Source organism: Benincasa hispida, chromosome 9, assembly GCF_009727055.1.
Source record: "Benincasa hispida cultivar B227 chromosome 9, ASM972705v1, whole genome shotgun sequence".
NCBI lineage: Eukaryota > Viridiplantae > Streptophyta > Magnoliopsida > Cucurbitales > Cucurbitaceae > Benincasa > Benincasa hispida.
In genome coordinates this window covers 54,059,772-54,086,592 of record NC_052357.1, presented here as the reverse complement: position 1 = coordinate 54,086,592, position 26,821 = coordinate 54,059,772, and the positions used below count along the sequence as shown (strand labels likewise).

At 36.5% G+C, this 26,821-nt stretch overlaps 1 protein-coding gene across 2 annotated transcripts in view; it reads right to left on the bottom strand.

Annotated features, from left to right (window-relative positions):
• LOC120085733 (pentatricopeptide repeat-containing protein At4g04790, mitochondrial-like) overlaps nucleotides 1–8,579 on the bottom strand; it is a 35,699-nt gene extending 27,120 nt beyond the window's left edge. For both annotated transcript variants that reach the window (XM_039041900.1, XM_039041901.1), the window contains exons 1-4: nucleotides 8,144–8,579; nucleotides 7,907–7,954; nucleotides 6,566–7,189; nucleotides 5,251–5,430 (exon numbers count right to left, since the gene is read on the bottom strand). In XM_039041900.1, the coding sequence (XP_038897828.1) occupies nucleotides 5,251–5,430; nucleotides 6,566–7,189; nucleotides 7,907–7,954; nucleotides 8,144–8,396 (1,105 nt within the window). In that variant the 5' untranslated portion in view covers nucleotides 8,397–8,579. The remainder of the gene's footprint in view (nucleotides 1–5,250; nucleotides 5,431–6,565; nucleotides 7,190–7,906; nucleotides 7,955–8,143) is intronic.
• Between the last annotated feature and the right edge of the window lie 18,242 nt (nucleotides 8,580–26,821).

The window sequence follows — 26,821 nt, the reverse complement described above, 5'->3', positions numbered from 1 at the left end:
CCCTACCAACTTAATCTCCGCCGTCCGATTGCAGGCAACCAATTCTTCAGGAAACCATCCGGTTGCAACGGGATCACAATCGCCGATCAGGAACAGCCCAAGAACATCGACGGACAGAGGCGTTTCCGACGTGCAGGTGACCGACGAGCTTCTGATCGCTCCTCCTCGTCTATCCGAGTTTTCAGTCGCCGATTATAGGGTTTCGTCTTCTGTCAACCCGTTTTTCCGATCAATGAAGCAGCGCCGCCTAGGGTTCATCTTCTACCTCATTCCGTCTCTCCGAGAGGTGTGTTCCGAGATTCGTCTAGAAGAAGACCGATCACAGGCTATGAACAGTCCGGTGATAGCCTCTGTTGATGCATCAACCTTTGTCTCAAAGGCGTCCAATTCCGACAGTGACAAAAAGCCCATACCTGTCTGTGAGCACTGTAAGAAGCTGTGGCATACGAAGGACCAATGTTGGAAGCTGCACGGCAGGCCCCCAAACAGTAAGAAACGACAATCCCATGACAGATCAAACTCCGGACGAACTTCTGTAAGTGATCCAGTTACTGAAAATTCACAGCATCAGTCATTAGCCCATAGTAAGACCAATGTGAATGCCGTCGGAGTAAGTGTCATTGCTCAATCAGATACATTCTCAGCTCTTGGTCTTGTTAGCATTAATGGCAAGAAACCCTGGATCGTAGATTCAGGGGCCACAGATCATCTCACTAGTTCTTGAGAATTATTTGTTACTTACTGTCCGAGTGTGGGGAATGAACGTATCAGAATTGCAGATGGGTCTTTAGCCCCAGTTGCAGGACAAGGGAATACTTTTCCTCTTGATGGTTTTATTTTACGTGATACTCTTCATGCATTTGTGCCAAACAAAGTCGTATTTCGTTTCGTTCTCAACCATATAAGCCATCTAGTCCCTTCTCCCTTATTCATAGTGATGTCTGGGGACCATCACCAACCACTACCTCTACTGGTAAACGTTGGTTCGTCACCTTCATAGACGACCATACACGTCTTACTTGGGTGTTCTTACTAGCCGATAAGTTAGAGATGTCATCTACCTTTAAACAATTTTATACTATGATTGAAACCCAATTCCATGCCAAAATTGGGATTTTAAGGAGTGATAATGGACGAGAGTTCTTTAATACCTCTGTTCATGACTTTCTTGTGTCTAAGGGAATTGTTCATCAGAGCTCGTGTGCTTATACTCCTCAACAAAATGGAGTAGCCGAGCATAAAAATCGCCATCTGATGGAAGTTACCCGGTCTTTAATGTTGTCTGCTACTCTTCCTTCCTATCTATGGGGAGATGCCATTCTTACAGCAGCTCACCTCATCAATTGTATGTCTTCTCGTGTCCTTGACTTTCATAATCCCTTAGACCTTTTCAAAGAATCCTTTCCGACTACTCGTCTGATTTCCGATGTACCCCTCCGGGTCTTCGGCTGTGTTGCTTTTGTCCACTCTCATGGCCCAAATCGCACAAAATTTCACCCTCGTGCTCAAAAATGTGTCTTTGTTGGGTATCCCCTTCATCAACGTGGATATAAATGCTATCATCCATCCTCTAGAAAATATTTTGTCTCCATGGATATTACCTTTGTTGAAGACCAACCTTTCTTTCCCGTTAGTCATCTTCAGGGGGAGAGTCCAAGTGAAGAGTCTAACTGGTCCACCTATGCTATTCCCTTAAGGGATTCCACTATGATCCCTTCCACTAGTTCTGAAAGAGCCTACCCTGTTCTTCCTACCAATCAGCTTCCTTGGATAATCTACTATAGGAAGAATCGTCGAAAGGAAGAATTGCCACCTGTTAATCCGTCGGCTCAAGTCCAGGAGTCAGAACCGGCATCTGGTTCAGGTATGTGTATTCCTGAAACTAATGAAGTTGATATATGTATGGAGACTGACAAGTGCAGAGACGAAAAAGATGAAGGAGGTCGAAATGGCCATACCGAATATGTGACAGATGAAGAAACAGCTGAAAGAGAGAATAATAAAGGGAAAAGTCCTGTTGTTGACAAAGAAATGGAAGATAAAAGTCCTGTTGTTAACAAAGGAGTGGAAAATATTACTAAAAATCTCGAGTTACAGGTGACCAGTCATGCTGAGAAACCGAGAGAAGTGGAAAATCGTGATGCCTCTCTCGACCTTCCGATAGCACTAAGGAAAGGTACTCGCTCATGTGCAAAGTACTCTATGCACAGCTACTTGACGTATAATAACTTGTCTTCCGAGTTTAAAGCATTTACCACTAGCTTGGACACCATAATAATTCCAAGCAATATCCATGAAGCCAGGGAGAACTCTGAATGGAAATCGACTGTTATGGAAGAAATGAGGGCGCTTGAGAAAAATGGCACATGGGAACAGGTGCCTTTACCAGAAGGACACAAGACAGTTGGTTGCAAATGGGTTTTCACTGTAAAATACAAATCAGATGGGACGATTGATTGGTATAAGGCCAGACTTGTTGCTAAAGGTTTTACCCAGACTTACGGAGTTGATTATTCTGAAACATTCTCTCCTGTAGCTAAACTCAATACTATTCGTGTGTTGTTGTCAATTGTTGTTAACAAAGATTGGCCACTGTATCAATTGGACGTAAAAAATGCGTTCCTTAATGGTGAACTTGAAGAGGAGGTCTATATGAGCCGACCTCCTGGATTTGAAAGTCAGTTCAAGCACAAGGTTTGCAGACTGAAGAAATCCTTATATGGACTGAAACAATCCCCAAGGGCTTGATTCGATAGGTTTACTACATTTGTTAAAGCACAAGGTTACAACCAAGGGCACTCAGATCATACACTATTTACAAAACGATCTGTTTCCGGGAAGGTTGTTCTCATAGTGTATGTTGATGATATTGTTTTGTCCGATGATGATGAGAGTGAGATTATGAGGCTTAAAATGAGAATGGCCAAAGAATTTGAAATTAAAGACCTTGGTAAGCTGAGATACTTCCTGGGAATGGAGGTAGCTCGATCAAGAGAAGGTATTTCAGTATCGCAAAGAAAATATACACTTGATTTATTCAAAGAGACAAGCATGACTGGCTGTAAACCTGTTGACACACCTGTGGAGTATAATGCAAAACTTGGTGTTACAAACAACGGGGTTCCTGTGAGCAAGGAAAGGTACCAGAGGTTGGTTGGAAAGCTGATCTACCTATCCCATACTAGACCAGATATTTCATATGCAGTAAGCGTTGTGAGCCAGTTTATGCAAGCTCCGTATGAGGAACATATGAATGCAGTTGAGCGTATCCTTCGATATTTGAAGGGAACCCTTGGTAAGGGCTTAATGTTTAAAAAATCTGGGAAAAGAACGATTGAAGCCTATACAGATTCTGATTGGGCAGGCTCTGTTATTGATAGAAAGTCAACTTCTGGATATTGTACCTTTGTCTGGGGTAACCTTGTCACTTGGCGAAGTAAGAAACAAGGAGTAGTGCTGAAGCTTAGAACAGGGCAATGAATTTGGGAATATGTGAAGAAATCTGGTAAATAAGGTGTTGACTGATCTTTACCAAGACAGGGAGCTTCCAATGAAGTTGTTCTGTGATAATAAAGCTGCAACAAACATTGCGAACAACCCGGTTCAGCATGACAGAACCAAACATGTAGAGATTGACCGACACTTCATTAAAGAAAGACTGGATAACGGGAGCATTTGTATTCCCTATATTCCGTCTAATCAACAAGTGGCAGATGTTCTTCACGAGGCTGCTTAGACCAAATTTTGACTATTGTCTCAGCAAGTGGGTCTTATCGACATTTATGCACCAACTTGAGGGGGAGTGTTGAAAATAGGGTTTTTACTCTAGGGGTATTTTTGTAATTGCCTCTAACCCTAGGGTTCTCTACAAGTCTATTTATTCACCATGTTCTCATGTATTCAGTGTATTAGTTTTATAATAATAAAAGAAAGATCTGTACCATGGTTTTTCTCCCTGGTCTAGGGTTTCCACATAAATATTGTGTTTTTTCTCTGTTATTATTATTTTCATTAGTATCGAAACTTCAAAAAGTGTCCAATACTGAACTTTCAACTTTATATTCAAATAGTCCCTGGTTATCAATTTTATGGCCTACCTATTCGACATTTTTTAAAATTGACAGACTTTCTAGACTCGAAATTCAAATTAGATCAATTAGTTTTTAAAATTTTCGAATATTTAAAGGACCTGTTGGACAATAACTTGAAAGTTGAGGGCCCTACTAGATGCAAAATTGAAAAATCTGAGACATATTAGACACTTTTTAAATTTTGGAGACCAATAGCTACAAACTTGAAAGTTCAGGGACTAAACTCGCAGTTTGGGCATTCTTTAAGTTTTACAAAATTGACATTTATACAATTTTAGAAATCATTTCTACTTTACAGGTACCACCTGAAGCACATTTCCTCTCCCATTTCCTCATCCACAGCACCAACCCATCATGCTTTCTCCTAATTCATTCGGCTAACTAATGGCTCCAACCATTCCACTCGTGGAATGGAACTGTTTCTCTAAATCATAGTCTTCTTTCCATGTTATTGCTCTTTGTTCATTTGGTTCCCAGAATTGGGTCACCGTGTTGAATGCTTCGGTATGGAATATGGTGTTGCCAAACAGTATCTTCGCTATTCTGGATTCAGTATTTGTGGGTTATCCCTTCCATGGTATTGAAAAAAAAAATTCCTTCGGTTAGCTCTTAATAAGTTTTCTTCTGGTTCTTTCAGTTAGCTCTTAATCAAGTTTGAAGAATTTTCAGGGACATTTTCTCAACCTTTGATAATTTTATGGACTTGATTTTCTTTCATGCTTCGTATTGGTGTAAACATAAACACCCCTTTAAAGATTATAACTTTTCTTCTTTGTTTTCCAATTGGCGAGCTTTATTGTGATTCACCTTTGGTGTTGGGAGCCCAATAGGCTCCTTTTATTTCATTCATCAATGAAATTGTTTTTCTTTTCAGAATGGAACTATGGCACATCAATGTTCCACAATTCGTTCAAAGTCAAACATCATCAAAGTCAATAGTAAGTATACTGGAAATTGTGCTTGCATTGCATCACTGAAGCAACTAAAGGATAAACCCTTCTCCATTTCAAAAATCAAGGAGAAAAATAAATTATATTTTTCAAATTCGATTCAGTTGCTAATATCAATATATCTGACTTTATCCATACACACTCCAAAACAAAGAAATGACTGCTACAAATTCCTTGTCAATAGAAGTTTAAGGTAATCATCAACATACCAGAAGTTTTAAACGCCAAAAGCAACTTCTCTGCAAAAGAGTGAAGTGATAGCCTCCCTAAGCATTTGAAGATGTTAGCTGCAACTACGATTGATGAAAGTTTTGTGATGTCTATAACTTCCAGCATCTGGAAAAGTTCCTCCGTCTGCTCACATTCACAGAGGGCCGACAAATAATTTTCTGTAACCACAGGTTCCAAATTTTTAACCAAACATGTTTATCTCTGAAATGTATCTATTTCAAGTTTTCAACGTAAGACATATGCCTCACCAAAAACATGACCATAGCTTTTCAAAAAATTTTGTGAATGTAGATTTCCGTTTTATTATTGCTTATGCCAAATAGAACATCCATCACAACCTACAGAACTTATTCAGAAGGTATCAAGACCTGTAACAAACTGATCTGCTGAATGAGTGCATAGAAGTCGTGTCTGTTAGTATATAATATATGTGAGAAAGTATCTAGAGAGATTATCATTTTATCTGTATAGGTGACAGAGGCTGGGAAAGTGGGAAACTTGGTCATTTTCCCCTTGGTAGTTACCCAGTTGATAAATAAGATAAACTCTGTCATTCTCTTAAAAACAATGTCTACAACCTTTTTTCCGGAAAGGGTTAAACAGAGAAACAAAGTTCTAATCATTTCCAAAGAAAAAATTTTGGGTTAAGACTAGTCACTAGTACATTCAAGTCTAAAACCCAAGGAGGATGCCAAAGGTGTTATTTATTATAGTTTCCTTTTATTATATATTTCTTTCACTTAGCTTGTTATTTTTCATTGCAAACACTAAATAAGAATTCAACTTCAAGTTTGATTGTCCATAAAGCTTTAAAATTCTCAACACTTCAAAATTGAACACTAAACTTTAATAAAATTTCCAACAATTGTCCTATATCATTGCCGCCCTATTCTCAAAAAGCAAAGCTAAGATATCCCCGGGGTATAGGAAGAGTCGGTAGAGAGTTTGACTATCTGAATATATGCATTTTTTTAGGCTGCAAATACCAAGAAGTTTAGTTATTTCTTCTTGTTCTTTACTTCAGCTGATTAGAGAGCTTTCTGATAATCTCTTAGCCAAAAACTGATTCAACCTCTTTTCATATTCATGCTTTTTATCAACAGGTTGTTCCTTATGGTTGAAGTATTAATACAAATTATAATTAAATTTACCATAACCCGATCAGCTTAAACTGTGATTAATTATCTTAGAGAAAAATAAAATTTCTTCAGAACTTCCCCATCATTTATTTCAGTGCAAGAAGACAAAATGTGCAGCAGAGAAATTTGTGTGTCCATAAACAGTATGCTGTACCTTGTAAACTGATCTTGTTCACTCCATCATCAACTGTAGCATGGTAACAAAGCTCCTGAACTTTTTCAGCATCATCGATTTTAATATAGAACAACATCTCATAGTAACCCAACCTTGAAATTGAGCCTGGATTTCCATCTTTTATAACCTCAAGGAAAACATTAAATTCTTCTATCATGTCCATGCCAATCAAATACGTAAGTAGTGGACCATAGGTTTCATCTTCTAATTGAAAACCCTGTTCTTTCATTAATTTAAATAGCTGATAAACCTTCCCAATCTGCTCCAATACAACCTTCACGTCTATACTTGACTTAGCCTTCTCTAAACATATATCTATTAGTGCATTGTATTCTTTCACACCAGTTTCTCGTCCCAATTTACCAAAGACTTCTAGAGTAACATCAGCCCCCAGCTTTTGTGCACAATTTCTAACTAATCGACGAACTCTCATGTTTAGGCTATTTTTGTATATCCATTTCTCCTTTCTTTCCCGGGATATTTCTCTGCGACGTAATGCTAAGCTATGATTTGATTTGATGGAAAACCAAGGTATATTTACTAATGTTTCCATGGCGTTCTCACCACCATTTCCTTGTGCATCAGGAGACCTGGCAGATGAGCCTTTTCAAAAAGGAACCAATGTGTTAGTAAAGCAATTTACTTGGAGAAAACAAAGAACTGAGGACTGCATTAAGATAGATCCATAAATGGAGGAAAAACAAAACGACAACTTATGAAATAATGTTTATGAAAATTACAAGCCAACTAATTATTAATATTAAATGCAACTCTAAAACCTGTTTAGAATGGCGAAACCTGCCCAATTAAGAAACAAAGTCTCTAATTTACAGTTTGATCATCAAAGTTATTATAATTTGTAGAACTTAGTACAGACATGAAAGTACAGATATAAGACTCGATTTAACCAGCTTGTACAACTGGACAGGAAATGAATTCAATTACTCACATTCCCCTCATTCTCAGTATGATGAAATAGACAATATAAAAATCTGAAACGTAAGATCCAAAAAGTGGCTGTTAAGGAAGCCACTCCAAAATTTCCAAGTTACTATTTTTTTCCTTTTTAATCCATGAGCTGGACCAACCTGCAAGCATTGGACAATTGTCTGGCCCTACTACATCTAGTAGCCAAGGAAACTCGTAGGATATTCTCGTGGTAGGTGGCCATCATTTCATAACTTAAACCATTTTCCTCTAAACCCTTTAATATTTACTATATCCTTATTACGTTATTCATAACTTAAAGAAGAAAATGACAACTTAATTCTGAAACAAATTCAGAATAAACTCCTACAACAAACATTCAATATCACGTACCGCACAGAATGGAAGATATGGCATTGGTTAGATGCTTCGTAGAATCCCCTGCATTCAAACATGATCTTCTGGGATAAGTAAAATAAGTTAAATCAACTGTCATTCACATGCCCTTCACAGCAAATGAAGCCTAAGACGAAATTAAGCTTGGTTGAAGATTATCTACAGGCCCATTAACCAAAATAACAAGAACACCATGTAAACATAAACCAAACTATTATAATACAATACACGTACCAGAATCCGAAGGCTCTTCTAGAATGAGATAAGGAAATTGAACGTCAGAATTGGGGTTCTGGGAAAGCTTCTTGGAGTTCGAGGACTTGATGTAACGCTTATAGATGGCACCAGAAAGAGAAGTGCTAGGAGACAAGGGATCGGTAGTGGAAACGTAGTCTTGAAGAGATGCATCTAGGGGATTCTGTGAAGGTTTTGGAGCTATAATGGCGGAGCGGAATAGTGTGCTTAGTCGTTTGGATTTCGAACGCATTGGAGATTCAGATTCCAACAGGTCTGCAACTGCAACTGCAACTGCAATTTTCCGGTCTCCGGCGACTTGAGCTACGCCGCTGTCAGCTGAGGTTTATGGGTTTATCGGCGACGGCAACTTCCGATTCGTGCTGGGGTTTTTGTCGAAATTTCGTATTTTATTTAGGAAAATTGCCCAAACTAATCCAAAAAGATGAAACTTCTTCAAATTGACATTTCTTTAAAAATAAAAAATACCTTGAATTTTGGATGAAGTTTCTATTTAGTCTTTAAGTTTCAAAATGTTACACATTAAGTCTTTAAATTTTGAATTTAGTTTCAATTTGATCTCTAAATTTTAAATACTATAATTTTACCCTTGACATTTGAATTTTACTTCAATTTAGTCTCTACATTTCAAGATTTATACTTTTAATCTCAATTTTTCACTAAGTAATCACTTTTTGTCAGTAGAGTTAATTAATTAAAAATAATTATGGAGTAAAATTTTAAAACCTGGTTACCAAATGGAAACAAAACTCAAATCTCAATGGTAAAATTATAACATTTTGAAACTTAAGAACTAAATTGAAACAAAACTCAAAACTTAAGGACTAAATATGTAACATTTTTAAACCTAGGAACCAAATGGAAATTAGAGCCAAAGCCTGGGGATCAGACATGTATTATTCCTAAAAATTAAATTAAAACAGCAAATTGGATTAAGTTTTGGCACCCCTAAAATAATTAAATTAATATAACTAATTTACATTAATATAATTAATTAAAATCAAATCAAATTACAAAAATACAAAGAAAAATCTGCCAAAAACGGAAGCAGGTCTCGAGCTCACGACCGCTCGAACGGAAACCACTCGCGCGCAGCAGCCATGGAACGTCATGGCGTTATACCCTAGCGTCGCGATGCTACGAAAAAATCAACATTCCACTTCAGGTTGGAGTATCGCAACGCTGCATCACAGAATGCATAGATCTGCTTCGAATTTATACCGAATTCCTCCATTCTTCATCCCGATCATCAGCAACTCTACCAAACTCAGGACACAGACTTTACAGACTCGATAACAGTAATAAATATGCCAAAAAACAACGGGCCTTTATATCTTTAATCAAATTAAATCGATAAATCTATGGTGCCAACACTTGAAAATGCCCAATAGCAAACCATATTTAAAAAAAAAATACATAACAATTCCAATACATTCATGATGTAGAACGAAAATCGCACCTAAACTCTGATTTTTGAAACAATTGCAAATTAAAATCGTACGATCTGGCTTTGATACCAATTGAAGGGATTGAATCTCATGCGAAAGTGTATCAACGTCGTACAATTCAATTTGCAATTTGACTTTAAAATAGAAAAACCGAGAATAGTGAATTTGTAATTTATAGGATAAACATTCAAAATACATCATGCTTAAAGATGAGATGAAATTAAGAGATACATACCCTTGAAGATCTATATCTTCATGTTACTTTTCCACAGCACGAACATCTCCCGAACTCACAACCACGAACACCACATACAGAAGAGGACACCACCACGAGGTCTTCCTTGTTATTCTCAGGGACGAGAACCATGCAGACTAAGGCTTGCACTCAATTTTGGTAAGAGGGAAGAAGATGATGCATGAGAGATCTTTTCTCTAGGGAGTCATGAGAGATCTTTTCTTTAGGGAGTCACGAGAGATCCGTAGTTTAAAGAGGGATGAATGAGGAGGGAGATGCATCCTTTTTTAAAAACTTTTTTTTTTACATAAAAACTCATCCCATTAATCCAAAAATAACTTCCCTCTATTTTATTAATTTGAGAGAATAACTCCCAAAAGAAGTTATTAAATTTAAATTCAAAATCAATATAATATATATTAACCATTTTAATATATATCCAAACTAATATCATATATAACATATAACCTATAGTTTATATTACATCACATACAATATAAACTATAGTCTATTATTCTCTCAAACAACCTAAGGTATTAAAATGAATCATATTCATTTCAATTTTAACCTATAGTTTTTATATTAATCACATTCATATAAACAATATTTGAATAAAATTCAAATAATTATTTATCTTACAGAACTATATAAATTTAATTTGAATCACATTCACATTAATTTTAGCATATAGTTCCTACAAGAATCATATTCATATGGTTAATATTCATGTCTCTCATAAAATATATAAATCATATTCACATTAAATTTTAACATTAGTTTTTATATGATGTATCAATATTCATTATATTTAATAATGTATCAATATACATTATTTAATCATATCTTATACAATTAATTCTCTTTAATTAATTTGAACCACTCAAATTAAACCAGAGTTTGATTCTCAATCTCACAAGTCCTTATTGAGCTAACGAGGTGACCTTATGAACCTATAGATTGAAGCTCTAATAATACAATATTAATTGATTAAACTCTTTAATCAAATTAATCAACATTCATTAATTGTCGGTCGCTCCATAAAGATCGATAGTTGCACTCTTCACACTGTAGATATATTTTTATGTCCATTAGATATAACCAATCAATAGTGCATTGACCTTTCGCAAATTGCTCGTAAGTACAACTAGGGTCCAAATTATCATTTTACCCCTATAGTTACATCTAACTCTTTAAGTACCACTGATCCCTCTAATGAACAATTAGTTATAATCTAACTATAACTTAACCCCTCTCAGGCCAGAAGATGGTGAGGCACCTCATTGTTCAAGCCTCGGAATCAGCCCTTAAGGGAGGAATATATCTACTTACTTTAACAATAAGGAATGAGTGAATTCCTTCTTGTGTAGTTATGTTCTCAACTCCCCAGCCAGACAAATCTCCAAAATGATAGGCTTATTGAGTCAGCGAATTTGGCCACTCTTATCTAAATCAAAGGATCGTCCTCATAGGCAGAAGTTCACAACTCACTCAAGATTAAGGCCAACTACCTATGGTCATCCTGGTGAAATGTAAGTCTCTTCTAGCGATGGTGTTATAAAGGGAGACTCAACATTTCGTGGTCCAATCTTATACAAACTTTTTTTGTAGGATACTCCCACTCACATGTCTCTATATGAATGATCCGGATCAAATCATTTGTAACACTTTACAACAATTGTAACATTTACAAAGTGGGTCATATTCAGTAGCGTTACTAGGATAAGACACCCAAACTTCTCTATATACTACATACCATTTAGGTTATCACTTAAACATGATCCACCTGTATGTCTCCACATACATGTTTAAGTTACATCAAATAACCATGGATCTTAGTTTAATGGAGTATTGCATAAGTTACATAAAACTAATTAACCATTGATTCAACTAACACATAATTACAAGACTTTAGGGCATACATCCCAACAAGTTGTAGTTACCGGTGGTCCCCTCTAATGTGTTTGGTTGTTTCTTTGCCGCATAGATCGTTCTATCGCATGATAGGTCCAACGTATAGCTTTTTCTCCTTCGTTATCATATGTATTCCTGCACATTTAGTTGATTAGTAACGTAAATTTTCTCAAGCTCTACATTTGAATTCAATGAATTCATGGAAGGAACTTCTGCGGACATAAGGCACAAAATAGGGTAGCACTACGACTCTACGGAGATTTGTTGCCTACAAACACATTTTTTTAAGATAGCGTTGCGACATCGTCACGATTTTTATAAATATAAAGATTTGCCATCGAATTTTTTTGGGTGTTCTTTTTGGGAGGCTAGTTTTAGGTTTTCTTTAGACTTCGTCAAGGGCATCCATTAGGAGCCAAATTCTAGGCAGAGGCAACAACTGGGAGCTATCAAAGGAGTGGATGATCACGGAGATCATTGGAGGGTGATTCCGACCTTGAGGGTAGGGGTGGAAACGGTTCTGTTTAGCGGTTAAACCGAACCGCATATATGCGGTTCGGTTCAGTTTCAAATTTGGTTTTGATATTTTAAAAAAATCTATGTTGTAATTTTTTAATTAAAAAATAGTTCAGTTCGGTTCAATTTTAAATTCGGTTTTGTTCTTTAAATAAAAACGGTTCAATTTTAAATTCACTTTTACTTTTTTTAATATATATATATATTAGTTAAAATCAATTTGAGTCAGTTTCAAATTTGGTTTTTGAAATTAAAACCAAACCGAACCGAATTAATTCAGTTCAAAATTTCTTCAAACTGGACCTAACCACATTTTTCGGTTTTACTGAGTTTTCGGTTTGATTTTTAGAAACAGTTCGATTTTTGCAGTTTGAATGGCCACCCCTACTTGAGGGCGACAATCAAGAGCCCAACTTGAACAAATGCAAGGTCAATAAAAATTAAATCAAGCAAATGGTTCTAATTTAGTCCCTCAATCTCTCACCAAATCACTTGTATCATCATATTAAAATGTATAAATTATTTTGGTAATGGATATCCCAAATCATGTCCATCAAGGTTAATTTTCCTGCTATCATGCCCCATTAATTCCACTTTACACCAACATGCCTTTTTATAGTTCCTTAATTAACTTGTGTATATTCTGTAAACGGGAAGGTATTTAAAGTTCATTGTTGTTGATAGACCTTCCATATTTTGCCTCGTCTTTGTGCAAAAACTTCCATAACTAAAAGTGTATGGTAAGAATATATAAGTAGCTAATGTAGTAGTGAAGAAAACTTAATCAAATAGCATTCTCTTTTATACAAAATGTCTTCATTTTATACATTATATCAGAGTTATGCACAAAGACAGATCTGAACTTACAAGCTATGGAAGGTTCATCACAGAAAACAAAAAATGGAGAAGGTTGAAGCAGCTCTCTCAATCCAAGGAATCCATCAATGCTCAAGTCTCATGTCTCTCAAGCTGAATTCCAAGGACTATTTGCTTTGGAAATCACAAGTTCTTCCTCTTGTCTCAAGCATGGGAGTGAGAAATCATCTAGCAGATGAATTCTCACCTACTAAAGAGATACTTGACAAGCTAGTTATTAGGCATCATCAGTGAGCAAATACTCACTGGGATGGAAGGAACAGGTACAACCTATCAAATATGGGCATTTTTTGAAGAATATTTTCTTTCAACTATAAAAGAGACAGAAATCCATTTGAACAAAGCATTGGTGTGCTTAAAGAAAGGATCGATGCCACTGGATGACTAAATTAAGAAATCCATTTGAACAAAGCATTGGTGTGCTGAATTATATGCATTGGAGGAAAGACACAAGCCTCATGAAGGCTACAAAGCTTTTACTATCTCAAATAAAGCTCCATACCCTATATGGCATAATAAAATGGGGCATCTAAATGAGAACTCTTAAAATTTTTAGCAAAAATTTTCCTATAGATGTTTCGTGTTGGAACAAGCAAGAAAATGTGTGTATTGCATGCCAAATGACCATAAACTACCATTTGACATAAATTATAAAATAAGCGATTTCCTTCGAAAAAATTCATTGTGATTTGTGGGGTCCGACTCCAAATCTCCTCATGTCAAGGTTTTAAATATCATGCATGCTTTATAGATAATTTTTCTAGGTTTATATAGTATATTCTTTAAAGAAGAAATCTGAATTTTTTAAAACTTCAAACTTTTGTAGAAAATCAACTTCAAAGAAAGAAAAAACTTTCAAAGTGATGGAGGAGGAGAATCAAATTTGGAAGTTCTAACTTGAAAAAAATGGCATCTTCCACCAACTCGCTTGCCCTCACACTCCTCAACCAAAAAAAAAAAAAAGGCATTCTTCTTCTTCAATCTTTCTAATACCTTTTAGGTTAGCTTTCTTTTATTTTTGGTTGTAGTTAAATATTGGATGTTTCCCAATCTCGTCTACATCGTCATGGCATATCGATAAGGTTAGTTTTCTAGTTCTAAAATAAAAATCTGAAGTAAATTGGTGAGAACTTTCTTTCATGGCTTAATGCATTGGAATTTCTTGCATCTTTAAACTTTGTTGTATTTCGATATGTATTTGTAAATGGATTGACCCCTTACCCACTTATGCATATCTTTAGCTATAGGTTTGAGCTTGCACGTTTCCTTCGATGTTCATCTCACTTAAACCACCTAGGTAACAAATGTTGAATCCATGTATGCTAGAATTGTATACTATTCGTAGTTCTTGCTTGCACGCTCAACTAAAGTTCAAAGAAATAAACCAATTAGCTAATTAGGCTACACAATTAATTAATCATCAGAATGAAACCATTGGCCTTAATGCAAATGCTTAACTTCTATTTATCGAACCCAATAGGATGAAAGCATTTAGATTAATTAAGATGTTAGTCTTAGTTAATAGTTAAGGCACTTGTTTGACTCTTCCAATGAGTACATCCACAAGTTGGTTAAATCGAGCAAGTGGTTGTGTGCTTGCAAATCAAATGCATGTTTAACATTGAGATTTGATGAACAAAACTAGCTACATCGGAACCTTTCTTGCTCCTAAACTAAATTAGTCCAATCTTAGATTACATTTACTCTTTACCTTTTATTTTTCGCACTTTGAATCTATCCACACAAAACTCCCCATGCACGCTTTAATTAGAAAATTGACTAAGTGAAACATATTTTGCACTTCCCTGTAGATCGACCTGGTCTAACTGCTAATCCTACCCATAAGTAGTAGTAGTTGTACAGATCTGTATTATAAATGTATTTGATTGGATGAGAAGGAATCCACGACAGGTCCATTTCAGTCTAATCAGTACTAAAGAGGAAAATGTATCATCCAACACACCAAGATTGATGGAACACGAGACATACACAGTGGAATGAGGACCTAATTACACTCTAATTGCTTTTAATTTAAAGAAAATAACATGCAATTTGAAGGAAAAACAGTAAATTAACTTACATTTGAAGCTCCCGAAAAACGCTTTTCCTCATTGAATCTCGACTCGAACTCTTCCGGACCACCACTAGAGTTGACCTACTATCCTCTGAAATCAGAACCGAGTTGTAGGACCCGGTGGATGAAGAAAATCGAGAGAGAGAAAGAGATGGAAAGAAGATGGAAATTTGGGTTAGGTTTGGGTTCTGGACTTCACTCAAGAAAATGATTTTTCCAACCCAAATTTAGAAAACAAAAAATAGTAAATTGTCAAAACTTTTTCATCCAAATTCAAAAACTCATATTTATAGAAAAGGGTCATGCAACAATTGCATGAAATCGATTCATAAAAACCCAACAACTAGAATCCACTATCTAAGTAGACTTAATGTTTCCACTATAAGCCAACACTTAACTCACTATTTTGTTAGTGGAATTATCCAACAAAAGTTTGGATTTTTCCATTAACTTTAGTCAAAGGGCAAAATAGTCATTTGGTCAAAGTCAAACTTTGATCAAAAAGTCAACATTTTGACTTTTATGATTTTTTTCGTGGACTAATTTTGACCTCTCGAGCATGAATCCGCATTCATTTTCTTGAAATTCAAATCACATTTGAATATAAGGTCGGTCAAAGTTTGACTTTTCAAAATCAAAAGTCAACTATTTGACTTTTTACATCTTTGACCATTTCCATTATTTTCGAGCTTCCAAATATGAACGTATTCATATTCTTGATATTTAAATCACATTTAAATATTAAAGCTGTATCTCTAAACTGAAAAATCCGACCACCATATCACATATACTTGTCAGTATCTCTCTTTTCACCTAATTCGTACAATTCGAATCATTCTATCATACTGTTCTAAGTTTATTCCATATGAGCTAGTAGGGGAACCTAATGGACCTATAGATCATGGGCTCCAACGATCCGAGATTAGCTGGCTATAGACGAAGCTAATCAACATTCGTTAACTAATGGGTCATTCCACTATAGTCCCGTAGTTGCACTCCCCTCACTATAGATATATTTATGTCCATTTGATATAACCATGATTATTAAGCTAATCCTTCACAGGTTGTTCGTAATCTCGGCTGGGTCATAAAAACCGTTTTACCCCCAAGACTACATCTTGTTCCTTAAGTTCCACTGATCCTCTAATGAACAATTGGTTTAAGGTCCAACCTATAAACCGAATCCCTCTAGGGCCAAAGAGAGGGTGGGGCTCCTTGTTCAAGACTTGGATTCAGTACTAAAGGGAACAACCTATCTACTATCCCTATATGGGTAGGAGTGAATTCCGTCTTGCACCCTATGTTTCCAACTATCCACTCGATCTTACCCTTGAAATGGGAGACTTATTGGGCCAGCGATGATGAACTGCCCTCACCTATGCAGATCTAAGGATAATTTCGAGTGAATAGGAGTTCATAGTTAGCTCAGGATTAAGATTAAGTTACCTAGGTCATCAAGTAACGAAATAGTCAGTTTTATACATAAAACGACATTTAGAACATAAAAAGTGACTATTTCATGGTTCAGTCTTATGCAAACTCATTGCATAGGATGCCCCCACTCAAATATCTCTATATGAACGATTCAGGATCACATCGTTTGTACTAACTACAAAGTGGGCCGCATCCATAGTGTCCCCAGAATAAGTCGCCTAACCTTATTCATATACTATAGACCATTTTGGCTATATATTTGAACTTGATCAACATTTATGTCACTACATAAAGTTCAAACTACATTAAATAGCCCTAGGACCTTAGTTTATTGGATTCAAGATTACAATTTCAATAACAACTTTATCGAAAAACAAAACAGAATATGTTTATTAATTTACAAACTACGAGTTTTAGGACATAAAATCTAACAAACTCCCACTTAGACTAAAACTCCTAGTAGAGTATCACAATGTTGAATTTAAGTGAGAAACATATGAGTAAAATAAACTAGGGCATATACCAAAAAGTTCTCCCACTTGTCCTAGTTTACAAACTTCGTAGACCTAGACTCTGTAGGTGACCTTTAAACACTTTAACTGTGAGGGCCTTTTGTAAAAGGATCAGCAATGTTTTGCTCAAAAGATATCTGGGTTACTACAACGTCTCCAAGATGTACAATCTCCCAGATCAGATGGTATCTGCGCTCAATATGCTTGTCGCGCTTGTGACTTCTTGGTTCTCTTGAATTTGCAACTGCACCACTATTATCACAATATAGGGTGATAGACAGATGCATATTTGGAACAACTTCCAAATCTGTAAAAAATTTCCTCAACCATACTGCTTCCTTTGCTGCTTCACAAGCAGCTACGTATTCAGCTTCCATTGTGGAGTCCACAATACAGTTTTGCTTCACACTACTGCTTCTCCATTCAGAATGAACACTGATCCCGATGTATATTTTCTTGCATCTTTATCGGTTTGAAAATCAGAGTCAGTGTATCCAGTAAGGATCAAATCCTTAGTACCATACACGAGCATGTAGTTCCTCGTTCTCCTAAGATACTTGAGGATATTCTTAATGGCAGTCCAATGATTATATCTAGGATTGGACTGATACCTACTGACTATCCCTACTGCGTAGCATATGTCAGGTCTAGTACATAACATTGCATACATCAGGCTCCCTACTGCGGAAGCATAGGGAATGCGTCTCATATCTTCAACCTCTTGAGGTGTCTTAGGACATTGATCATTTGACAAATTAATTCCATATTTGTAAGGTAACAGACCTCTTTTGGAATTCTGCATCTTATACCTAGACAACATTTTGTCTATATAAGTTGCTTAAGACATGGCTAATGTTCTATTCTTGCGGTTCCGAATAATCTGAATCCCGAGAACATACTGTGCATTTCCTAAATATTTCATTTGGAATTGCATTGCTAGCCATTTATTGATATCAGTTAGGTAACCTACTTCATTCCCAATGAGTAGAATATCGTCAACATATAAAACTAAGAACGCTATAGTAGAATTGACGATCTTCTTGTAAACACAAGGCTCGTCAACATTCTGTACAAAGCCATAAGATTTGATCGCAGTATCAAATCTTATATTCCAAGATCTAGAAGCTTGTTTCAACCTATAAATGGATTTTTGAAGCTTACAAATCTTTTGTTCTTGACCCTGTGCAATAAACCCCTTTGGTTGAGCCATATAGATACTCTACTCAAGATCGCCGTTTAGAAAAGCTGTCTTGACATCCATCTGCCAAATTTCATAGTCATAAAAGGTGGCAATGGATAAGAGTATTCTAATCGACTTAAGCATGACAACGGGAGAGAAAGTTTCTTCATAGTCCACTCCCTCCCTCTGGGAGTATTCTATCGTCTCAAAATTATTTGTCAGTTCTTGTGAATTTGCTAGTTTTTGAAAATGTAGTGTGAATGCCTCTTGAATCTTCTTTGCCTTGCTTCTTGTAATTGGTCCTTTAGATACATGCAATGGTACAATGGTTGAATTCACATCATCCCCCATTTCTTTAAAAGGATTTGTCCTCAAATCAAGGTCTTCATTCCCTATATCAAAAGGAGTCAAATCAACCACATTAAAAGTAGAACTTACGTTGTACTCACCTCGAAGATCCAATCTGTAGGCATTATCATTGATCCGCTCTATCACTTGAAATGGACCATCTCCTCTTGGTTGAAGTTTAGACATCTTTTGATCTGGAAACCTTTCCTTTCGTAGATGAACCCAAACCCAATCACCGGGTTTTAAAATCATTTTCTTTCTCCCTTGGTTCTTGCTATTGACAAGCTTTTGATTCTTCTTTTTAATCCTTTCTTTGTCTTCTTTATGCAAATTTTTTTATATATTCTGCCCTTGAAATAGCTGCATCATTAATAAACATATTAGGTGGCAAGGGTGACAAATCTAAAGGAGTTAATGGATTAAAGCCATACACAACCTCAAAATGTGAATAATGAGTGGTGCTATGTATTGCTCTATTGTAAGAAAACTCTACAAAAGGTAGAGTATCCTCCTAAGACTTGAGATTTTTAGACATTAATGACCTAAGCAAAGTTCCCAATGTTCTATTAACCACCTCAGTTTACCCACCGGTTTGTGGGTGACAAGTTATTGAAAACAAAAGCTTAGTTCCCAATTTACCCCACAAAACTTTCCAAAAATGATTTAAAAATTTTGCATCTCTATCACTAACAATGGTCTTAGGAGTTCCATGCAATCTAACCACTTTCGTAAAGAAAAGATTAGCTATGTTAGTGGCATCATCTGTTTTATTACATGGTATGAAATGTACCATTTTACTAAACCTATCAACTACCACAAAAATGCTATCATGATGTCTCCTAGCCTTTGGTAGTCCTAAAACAAAATCCCCCAAGGTTCACTAGAAACATCTAAAGGTGTGTAAAGACCATGTGGTTGTGTCTTAGACTTAGCCTCCTTACATTTAAGACATTGTTTGCACACTTTATTCACATCCTTTCTCATTTTCACTAATAAAAATGTTCAGCCAATATGTTATATGTTTTAAATTCCCTAAAATGCCCCATTAATTCTCCCCCATGAGCGTCCTTCACAAGCAACTCTCAAATGGAACACTTAGGAATACAAAGTTTTCCTTTCCTAAAAAGCATTTCATCAAACACAATATAATCATGCACATTTTTCCCTTCTAAACATTGACTATACACATCATGATATTCATATGTCTCTACTTTGTGCAAATCAAACATGTGTTTAAAACTAAAAATTTTTGCACTAAGGGAAGAAAACAATGCATACCTTCTTGATAACGCATCAACCACCATATTATCCTTACCTTTCTTGTAATGAATGACATATGGAAATGTCTCAATGAACTCTACCCATTTAGCATGCCTCTTGTTCAACTTTGTTTGGCTTTTAAGGTGCTTAAGCTTTCATGATCCGTGTGGATGAAAAACTCTTTTGGCCATAGGTAATGTTGCCAAACTTGCAAAGCCCTTACAAGTGCATGTAATTCCTTATCATATGTGGGGTAGCTAAGTTATGCTCCATTTAGCTTCTCACTAAAGAACATGATTGGCCTCTTTTATTGCATCAAAATAGCTCTAATCCCTATCTCATTTGCATCACATTCAATTTCAAAAGATTGGTCAAAGTTAGGTAAAGCAAGACAAGGTACATTAGTCAATTTATCTTTCAATTCATTGAATGCATTTTCTTGCTTTTCTTTCCATTCAAATTTCACATTCTTTTTAATAAGTTCATTCAATGGTGAGGCTATGCTATTGAAATCCTTAATAAACCTCCTATAAAAACTAGCCAAACCATGAAAAGATCTCACCTCGTTTACATTGGTGGGTGTTGGCCACTCTCGAATAGCCTTGACCTTTTCTTCATCAACTTTCTCCCCATCCTTTCCAACAATGAATCCTAAGAAATTGACTTGGTCTAGACAAAACTACACTTTTTGAAATTGGCATAAAGCTTTTCTTCTCTAAGTTTAAGCAAAATTGTCTTGACATGCAACATATGTTCATTCAAATTTTTAAAGTAAACAGAAATATCATTAAAGTATACCACAACAAATTTTCCAATGTATTCTCTTAAAACATGATTTATTAGCCTCATAAAAGTACTTAGTGCATTGGTAAGACCAAATGGCATAACAGGCCACTCATAAAGACCAAATTTGTTTTTGAAAGCTGTTTTCCACGCATCTCCTACATGCATTCAAATTTGATGGTAACCACTTTTCAGATCAATTTTTGAAAACAAGTTTGCACCATGTAATTCATCTAGCATGTCATCCAATCTAGGAATAGGATGTCGATACTTTATCGTTATTTTGTTGATGGCACGACAATCAACACACATCCTCCATGTTCCATCTTTCTTAGGCACTAAAATGACTAGAACCAAACAAGGACTCATGCTTTCTCGAACATAACCTTTATCCATGAGTTCTTCCACTTTCCTTTGAATTTCCTTGGCCTCGATTGGATTGGTCCTGTAGGCCACCATATTTGGAAGCGTTGCCCTGGGTAGGAAGTCAATTTTGTGCTCAATTCCTCTTAAAGGAGGTAGACCCGTAGGTGCATCTTCATGTGGAAACATGTCATTAAATTCCTGCAAAAGAGATTTAAAAGCACTAGGCAAACCATCATTAGAGTTTGGCCCAGTTACTAAACATATTCCTTTGCACATAAGTACAAAGTTTGGTGCTTCGAACGAAATCATATTCCTCTCTTCCCCCTTTCTCATAACCAAACGCACACTCTTTCTTTTTTCCTCAAAATCACTCTTTTTCCTCTCTTGGTTTTCACTCACCTTTTGCCCCTCACTTTTCTCCTTTTTTTCACTCTTCTCCTTTAACTTACTTTCTTCTCTCCTCTCTTGATCGTCAAATTCTTTTCTTTTCTTTTTTAATTTCACTTGATCGCATTGTACTTCATATAGAGATAATGGAAGCAAAGTAAACTTCTTCCTATTCAAAGTAAATGTGTATTTGTTCAACAAACCATCATATGTTACTTCGCTATCATATTGCCAAGGTCGGCCCAATAACATATCACCCCCATGCATAGGAACTACATCACAAAGAACCTCATCCTTATATCTTCCCAAAGTAAAAGAAATAAGAACTTGGGAGTTTACCTTCAATTCTCTTTTGTTTGTTAATCATTGAAGTTTATATGGTTTTGGATGTAGACGAGTAGTGAGTTGGAGTTTTTTTACAAGAAAACTACTTACTACATCTGTGCAACTTCCACTAGCAATCACCAAGCTATATAGGGTTCCTTCAATCAAGCACCTTGCGTGAAATAAGTTCTCCCTTTGATCTTCAACTTTCTCCTCCTTGATCTGCATATTAAGTACTCTTCTTACAACTAAGGATATAGAGTTACCTTCTTCAATGTACTCATTATCAAAGGCTTCAAATTCTTCCTCAAGTTGGTCACCTTGTTCATCACATTCATCTTCCTAATCAATAATTCCATTTCTTATGACCATGACTTTTTGATTGACACAATCTTTGCTCACGTGCCTAAATCCTTTGCACTTCTAACATTGAATGGAACTAGATTTCTCTCTTTCCTCCTTTGAAGCTTCATTCTTTTTAATATAGGTGCTCCCTGTTGGGATTGATGTCCTAATTCTCCCGGAGTCTCGTTGTTTTGTAAAGATGCACATTGTTTAATGAATAAAATAATCGTTATTTAATTATGGCATTTACTCATATCCAATAAAAAAATCTCCTTGGTTATCTTATGTGAACTTAAGCATGTATATGTGATATACAAGTGGATCATGCCTTAATTGATAACCTAAATAGGTCTATAGTATAAAAATTAAGGTGGGATACCTGATCCTTGTGATACTACGGATACAACCCATTTTGTAGAGGTCTGCAAGTGTTGTAAACTACTACAGATGGTGGATCCTGATCATTCATGTGGAGACGTGCGAACGGGGGTGTCCTATACAAAAATTTTGTATAAGACCTGGACCACGCGATGACTAGACTCTGTATATAACGCCGTTGATACTAGAGACGTACATCTCACCTAAACGACTATAGGTGACACGACCTCAATCCTAAGTGTTTTGGGAACTCCTGCCTTTGAGGGATGTCTCTTTTTGATTAGTTATGGATGAGAGTGGAGATTGCCAAACTCAATAATATTCTACCTTTTTGGGGATCTTGTCTGATCTGGGAGCTGAACTCAATCCAAACAATAAATGGAATATCACTTTTTCTCGAAGCAAGTGATAATAGAAAAATATTACATCCTTTATAAGGAGGCTGATTCCCCGAGGAGGCTTGAGCTGTGGCACTAAAATCTCCTCTTTGGAAGAGAAAGACTCAATCATAAGTAGGATATATTATGTTCATATAGAGGAGATAGTGGTACTAAGGAGAACAGTGTAATAAATGGCAAACAGTTATTGGCCCAGCTGTACTTACGAGCGATCTGTGAAGGGTTGTCGCACTGCTGATTGGTTAAGATGGACACATAATATATCTGTGGTAAGGAGAGTTCAGCTATCGATCTTTAGTGGAGTGCCTGGCAGTTAACGAATGGTGGATCCCGTGACTAAAGAGTTTAGTCAGTTATTTACGTACTATTGGAGCTTCGAGCTACAGGTCCATGAGGTCCCCTTGATAGCTCAATGGATTCAGGATCAGTTCTTGGTGTTGATTTGAAATGTTCAAATTGACAAGAGGTATTTTGATTATATATGATATAATCGGTTCGATGTATGAGATACATCTAGTGGAGGATTGATGTAAATTAGATTTACATTAAGTAACATGGAATAGAAAAAGAACTATGGTTTATATGTTACATGAAATGAAATATTAAAACTATAGGTTATAAATATAGTATGATAAGTTGGTTATCATTTATATTTATAATAATATTAAGTATTGGATAATTAATTCTTTTTCTTTAATAACCAAGTAAGTGGGTGGTTATTGGAATCATGGTAACCATGAGTTTAAAAGGAAAATGGTTTTCCTATTTTAAAGATAAGTTTTTACAAACGATTGAAAAGGTTTTGAGTTTTCTCTCCCTCACGAAAAAAGAGACTCACGTAGTCGTCAAGTAAATACGGATTTACTAAACGACGGCTGGGCGAGCTAAACGATCGTGCAGTGGAGAGCTAAACGATCGTGTAGTATTTACTAAACGAACGTATAATTTTGCTAGACGATCGCTTGCCTTAAGTAAACGATTGTGTAGTGTCTGTAGGCGACAGACCGAGCTAAACGATCGCATAGCTTTTACTAGACAATTGCTTAACTTTATCTAAATGATTGGGCATCGACCTATACGATAGGTCTCCGCCATGTCCCACTTGCCTAGTCGTGTACACGATCGGTGTTTCCTTCTTCGTTTGCATCATACCAAGTCTGAACAAAGCCCACCCTCTGGATTCTCACACCGAGAATACCAAGGTAGCCTTATTGGTGGTGTCAGACTCAACTGACACCGTCGAGATTTTCTGGAGGCCGTTCGTGGTGCTGTGGAGGCCATTTGTGTTGCAGAGAAGTTCGTGACCGAGGCGATCGTTGAGGACGAGCGCGAAGTGTTCGTGCTGTGTTCATTGCGGTGTTGCGATCGTGTAGATTGAGCGATTGAGGTTGCTGATTGTTCTAGTGATCGTGCTACGGAGCGTGGAGATGCATCTTCAAATTGTTCGTACAGTTTGCTCTCTGTGCATTTGAATTTTTCATGCTGTAATTTCTGTATGAATTGTATAACCGTTTTGAAGTCGATTGCAAATGTTATGTTCATTCATGATTGTGATTTGGAATAATCTTGCTTCTGCTGCTCATGGAAATCTCGCTTCCGATTTCCTTCAATTGGTATCTGAGCCAGGTTCTCTGATATTCCAAATTACAAATCTAAATTGAACACATTTTTCAGTCGCGGTGGGTTTTTGCATTTGAAGTTAACTATTTTCTGCATTTGTGGATGAATTTGATGAATGTTTCGGGTTTAAATTGTCTTTTCGTTACAGCTTTCGGTATTACAAAGTGTTAATTGTAAGGGCCCCGATGTTTTTAGGCGAAATTAACTTTGCAATCGAGTCTGTAATTCAAAAAGTTTGAGTTCACTGAGTCGTTCATGATGAAGCTTCGGTGCATGGCGATGCAGTTCTCAACGAAGAAGAAGACCAAGCATTGGTCAGATCGTGTAGCCTCAGGTAAATGATCGTTGAGATTTAACTAAGCGATCATTTAGATATTTTTTCTAGACGATCGTGTAGTATTTTCTAAACGATTGTTTAACTAATGCTAAACGATGGGTAAATCATTTATCATATCGCGTGGCGTTGGTTGCGCGATCGAGTAGGTGCTGGAAGTAGACGATCGTAGTGGGAGCATGTGATGCTCGTTGTTTAGTAGAAGGCGTGCGCTAGACGATCATGTATTTAGCAAGCTTCATCGCTTAGTTACTACCTATGCGATACGGAGGCGCTAGCTAAGCGATCGCTTAGGCGATGGTGCTTCGCAACATCGTAGTCATTTAGACGATCGCGGAAGGTGGGAACTATGAGGAGCGCGCTAAACGATCGTGTAATTCAGGCTTCATCGTTAAGTAAAGGTACACGATCGTGTAGTTACAGCTGAACGATCATTTGGATTTTTCTATACGATCGTTTAAGAAATGCTAAATGATCGTTTAACTCTGGGAGCGCTGGTAAGCGATGGAGCAAAGAGTTTGTTTTATCGTGTTGACGATCGCAGGGTGCTTAGTACACGATGATTGGTTGGAGAAGCGATGCTTTGCCTGAGCGGTTCAAGACTCGGTTTGCCTGTTTGAACTGAAGACTCCTTGTCTTTGTAATAGTTAGTTTTCTTTTTGTGTTTTTAAGGCAATTTTACTCGGTTCATCAACTTTTATTGCTTATACATGTGATGTATGGTTCTTATATGTCAAAGTGTTTGTCATATAGTTAAAAACCCACCTTAGGTTGTGCAATTATTCATCCATCATGTATTATAAATGTTATAATATTGCATGAAGAAATTACTTGAAAGCATGTACATGCATCATGAAATATAAGAGTTATATTTTGCATGCAGTGAGCATTATCATGCATCATCCTTTTATTATATATGTTATAGTCTAAGGGTGAATGGAAGCATGTTTTGCTTGTTTCATTGTTGTTTTGTATAAGTGTTATATAAAAGAAGTAGCAATGAATGGACAATGCATTGTGGTTGTTTCCGTTTATAAGTGTTATAAAGGAAATTAGACCGAAAATCAATAATTCAGAGTTGCATGCAGACTTAGGGTGCACTCAAGTATTTTAAAAGGGTTTAAAAATTGGAATGAGATAGACCTAAGTTCAAGTGGTTCTAAAGAGTTTAGTAACCTAGATTAATCTTTTAAAATCAGTTTAATAGGATTAAATTAGTTGAAATAAAAGATTAAATTTGTTGTAAACCTATCTATAAGGGACCTTTTGTCTAAGGTGGGTTCTGGCTAGGCTGGGGTTCTTAAGTTGATGGTAACGTAACACCCCTACCTGGGAACCTACCTGGAAAGGTGATTTAGATAGATTTTCAACAAGCATGCAATGTTTTGGTCAAAGACTCCGTTAAAGAGTTTAATGGATGATCATCAAAAGTTGTTTCAACTATTCAAGGTAAATGTTACTCTTGGGAAAACCTAAAGTCACTTAGTTAAAATCCTTAGTCGTATTTTTTCTAAGTAAGCTAAACCCTAGATTATAAAATACTCAGTGGGAGAAAGAGACGTATCAGATATGTCTATGATTCCACTCACGTTTCTCCCTGTATGTTCACACCGTGAGATTCATGCTTTGCCTCGTGGTGCCCAGGATGCATCCCTCTTCGGATGGTGTTTGCATGAGTCAATATCAAGGTGAACGGCTGTCTCTTATACACATCTAGATGTGTATAAGAGACAGGCCCAGGATGCATCCCTCTTCGGATGGTGTTTGCATGAGTCAATATCAAGGTGAACGGAGAAAGTGTTTATAGTAAGTGGGTGAAGGGTGTATGTCAACACGTCCTATGGTCTCTGTCATTGGTTCACACCGTGAGATCATTCTGTACGCCTTCGGAGCGTCCCCCTTTGAATGGGTTTTGTGCAGTTAGTCAA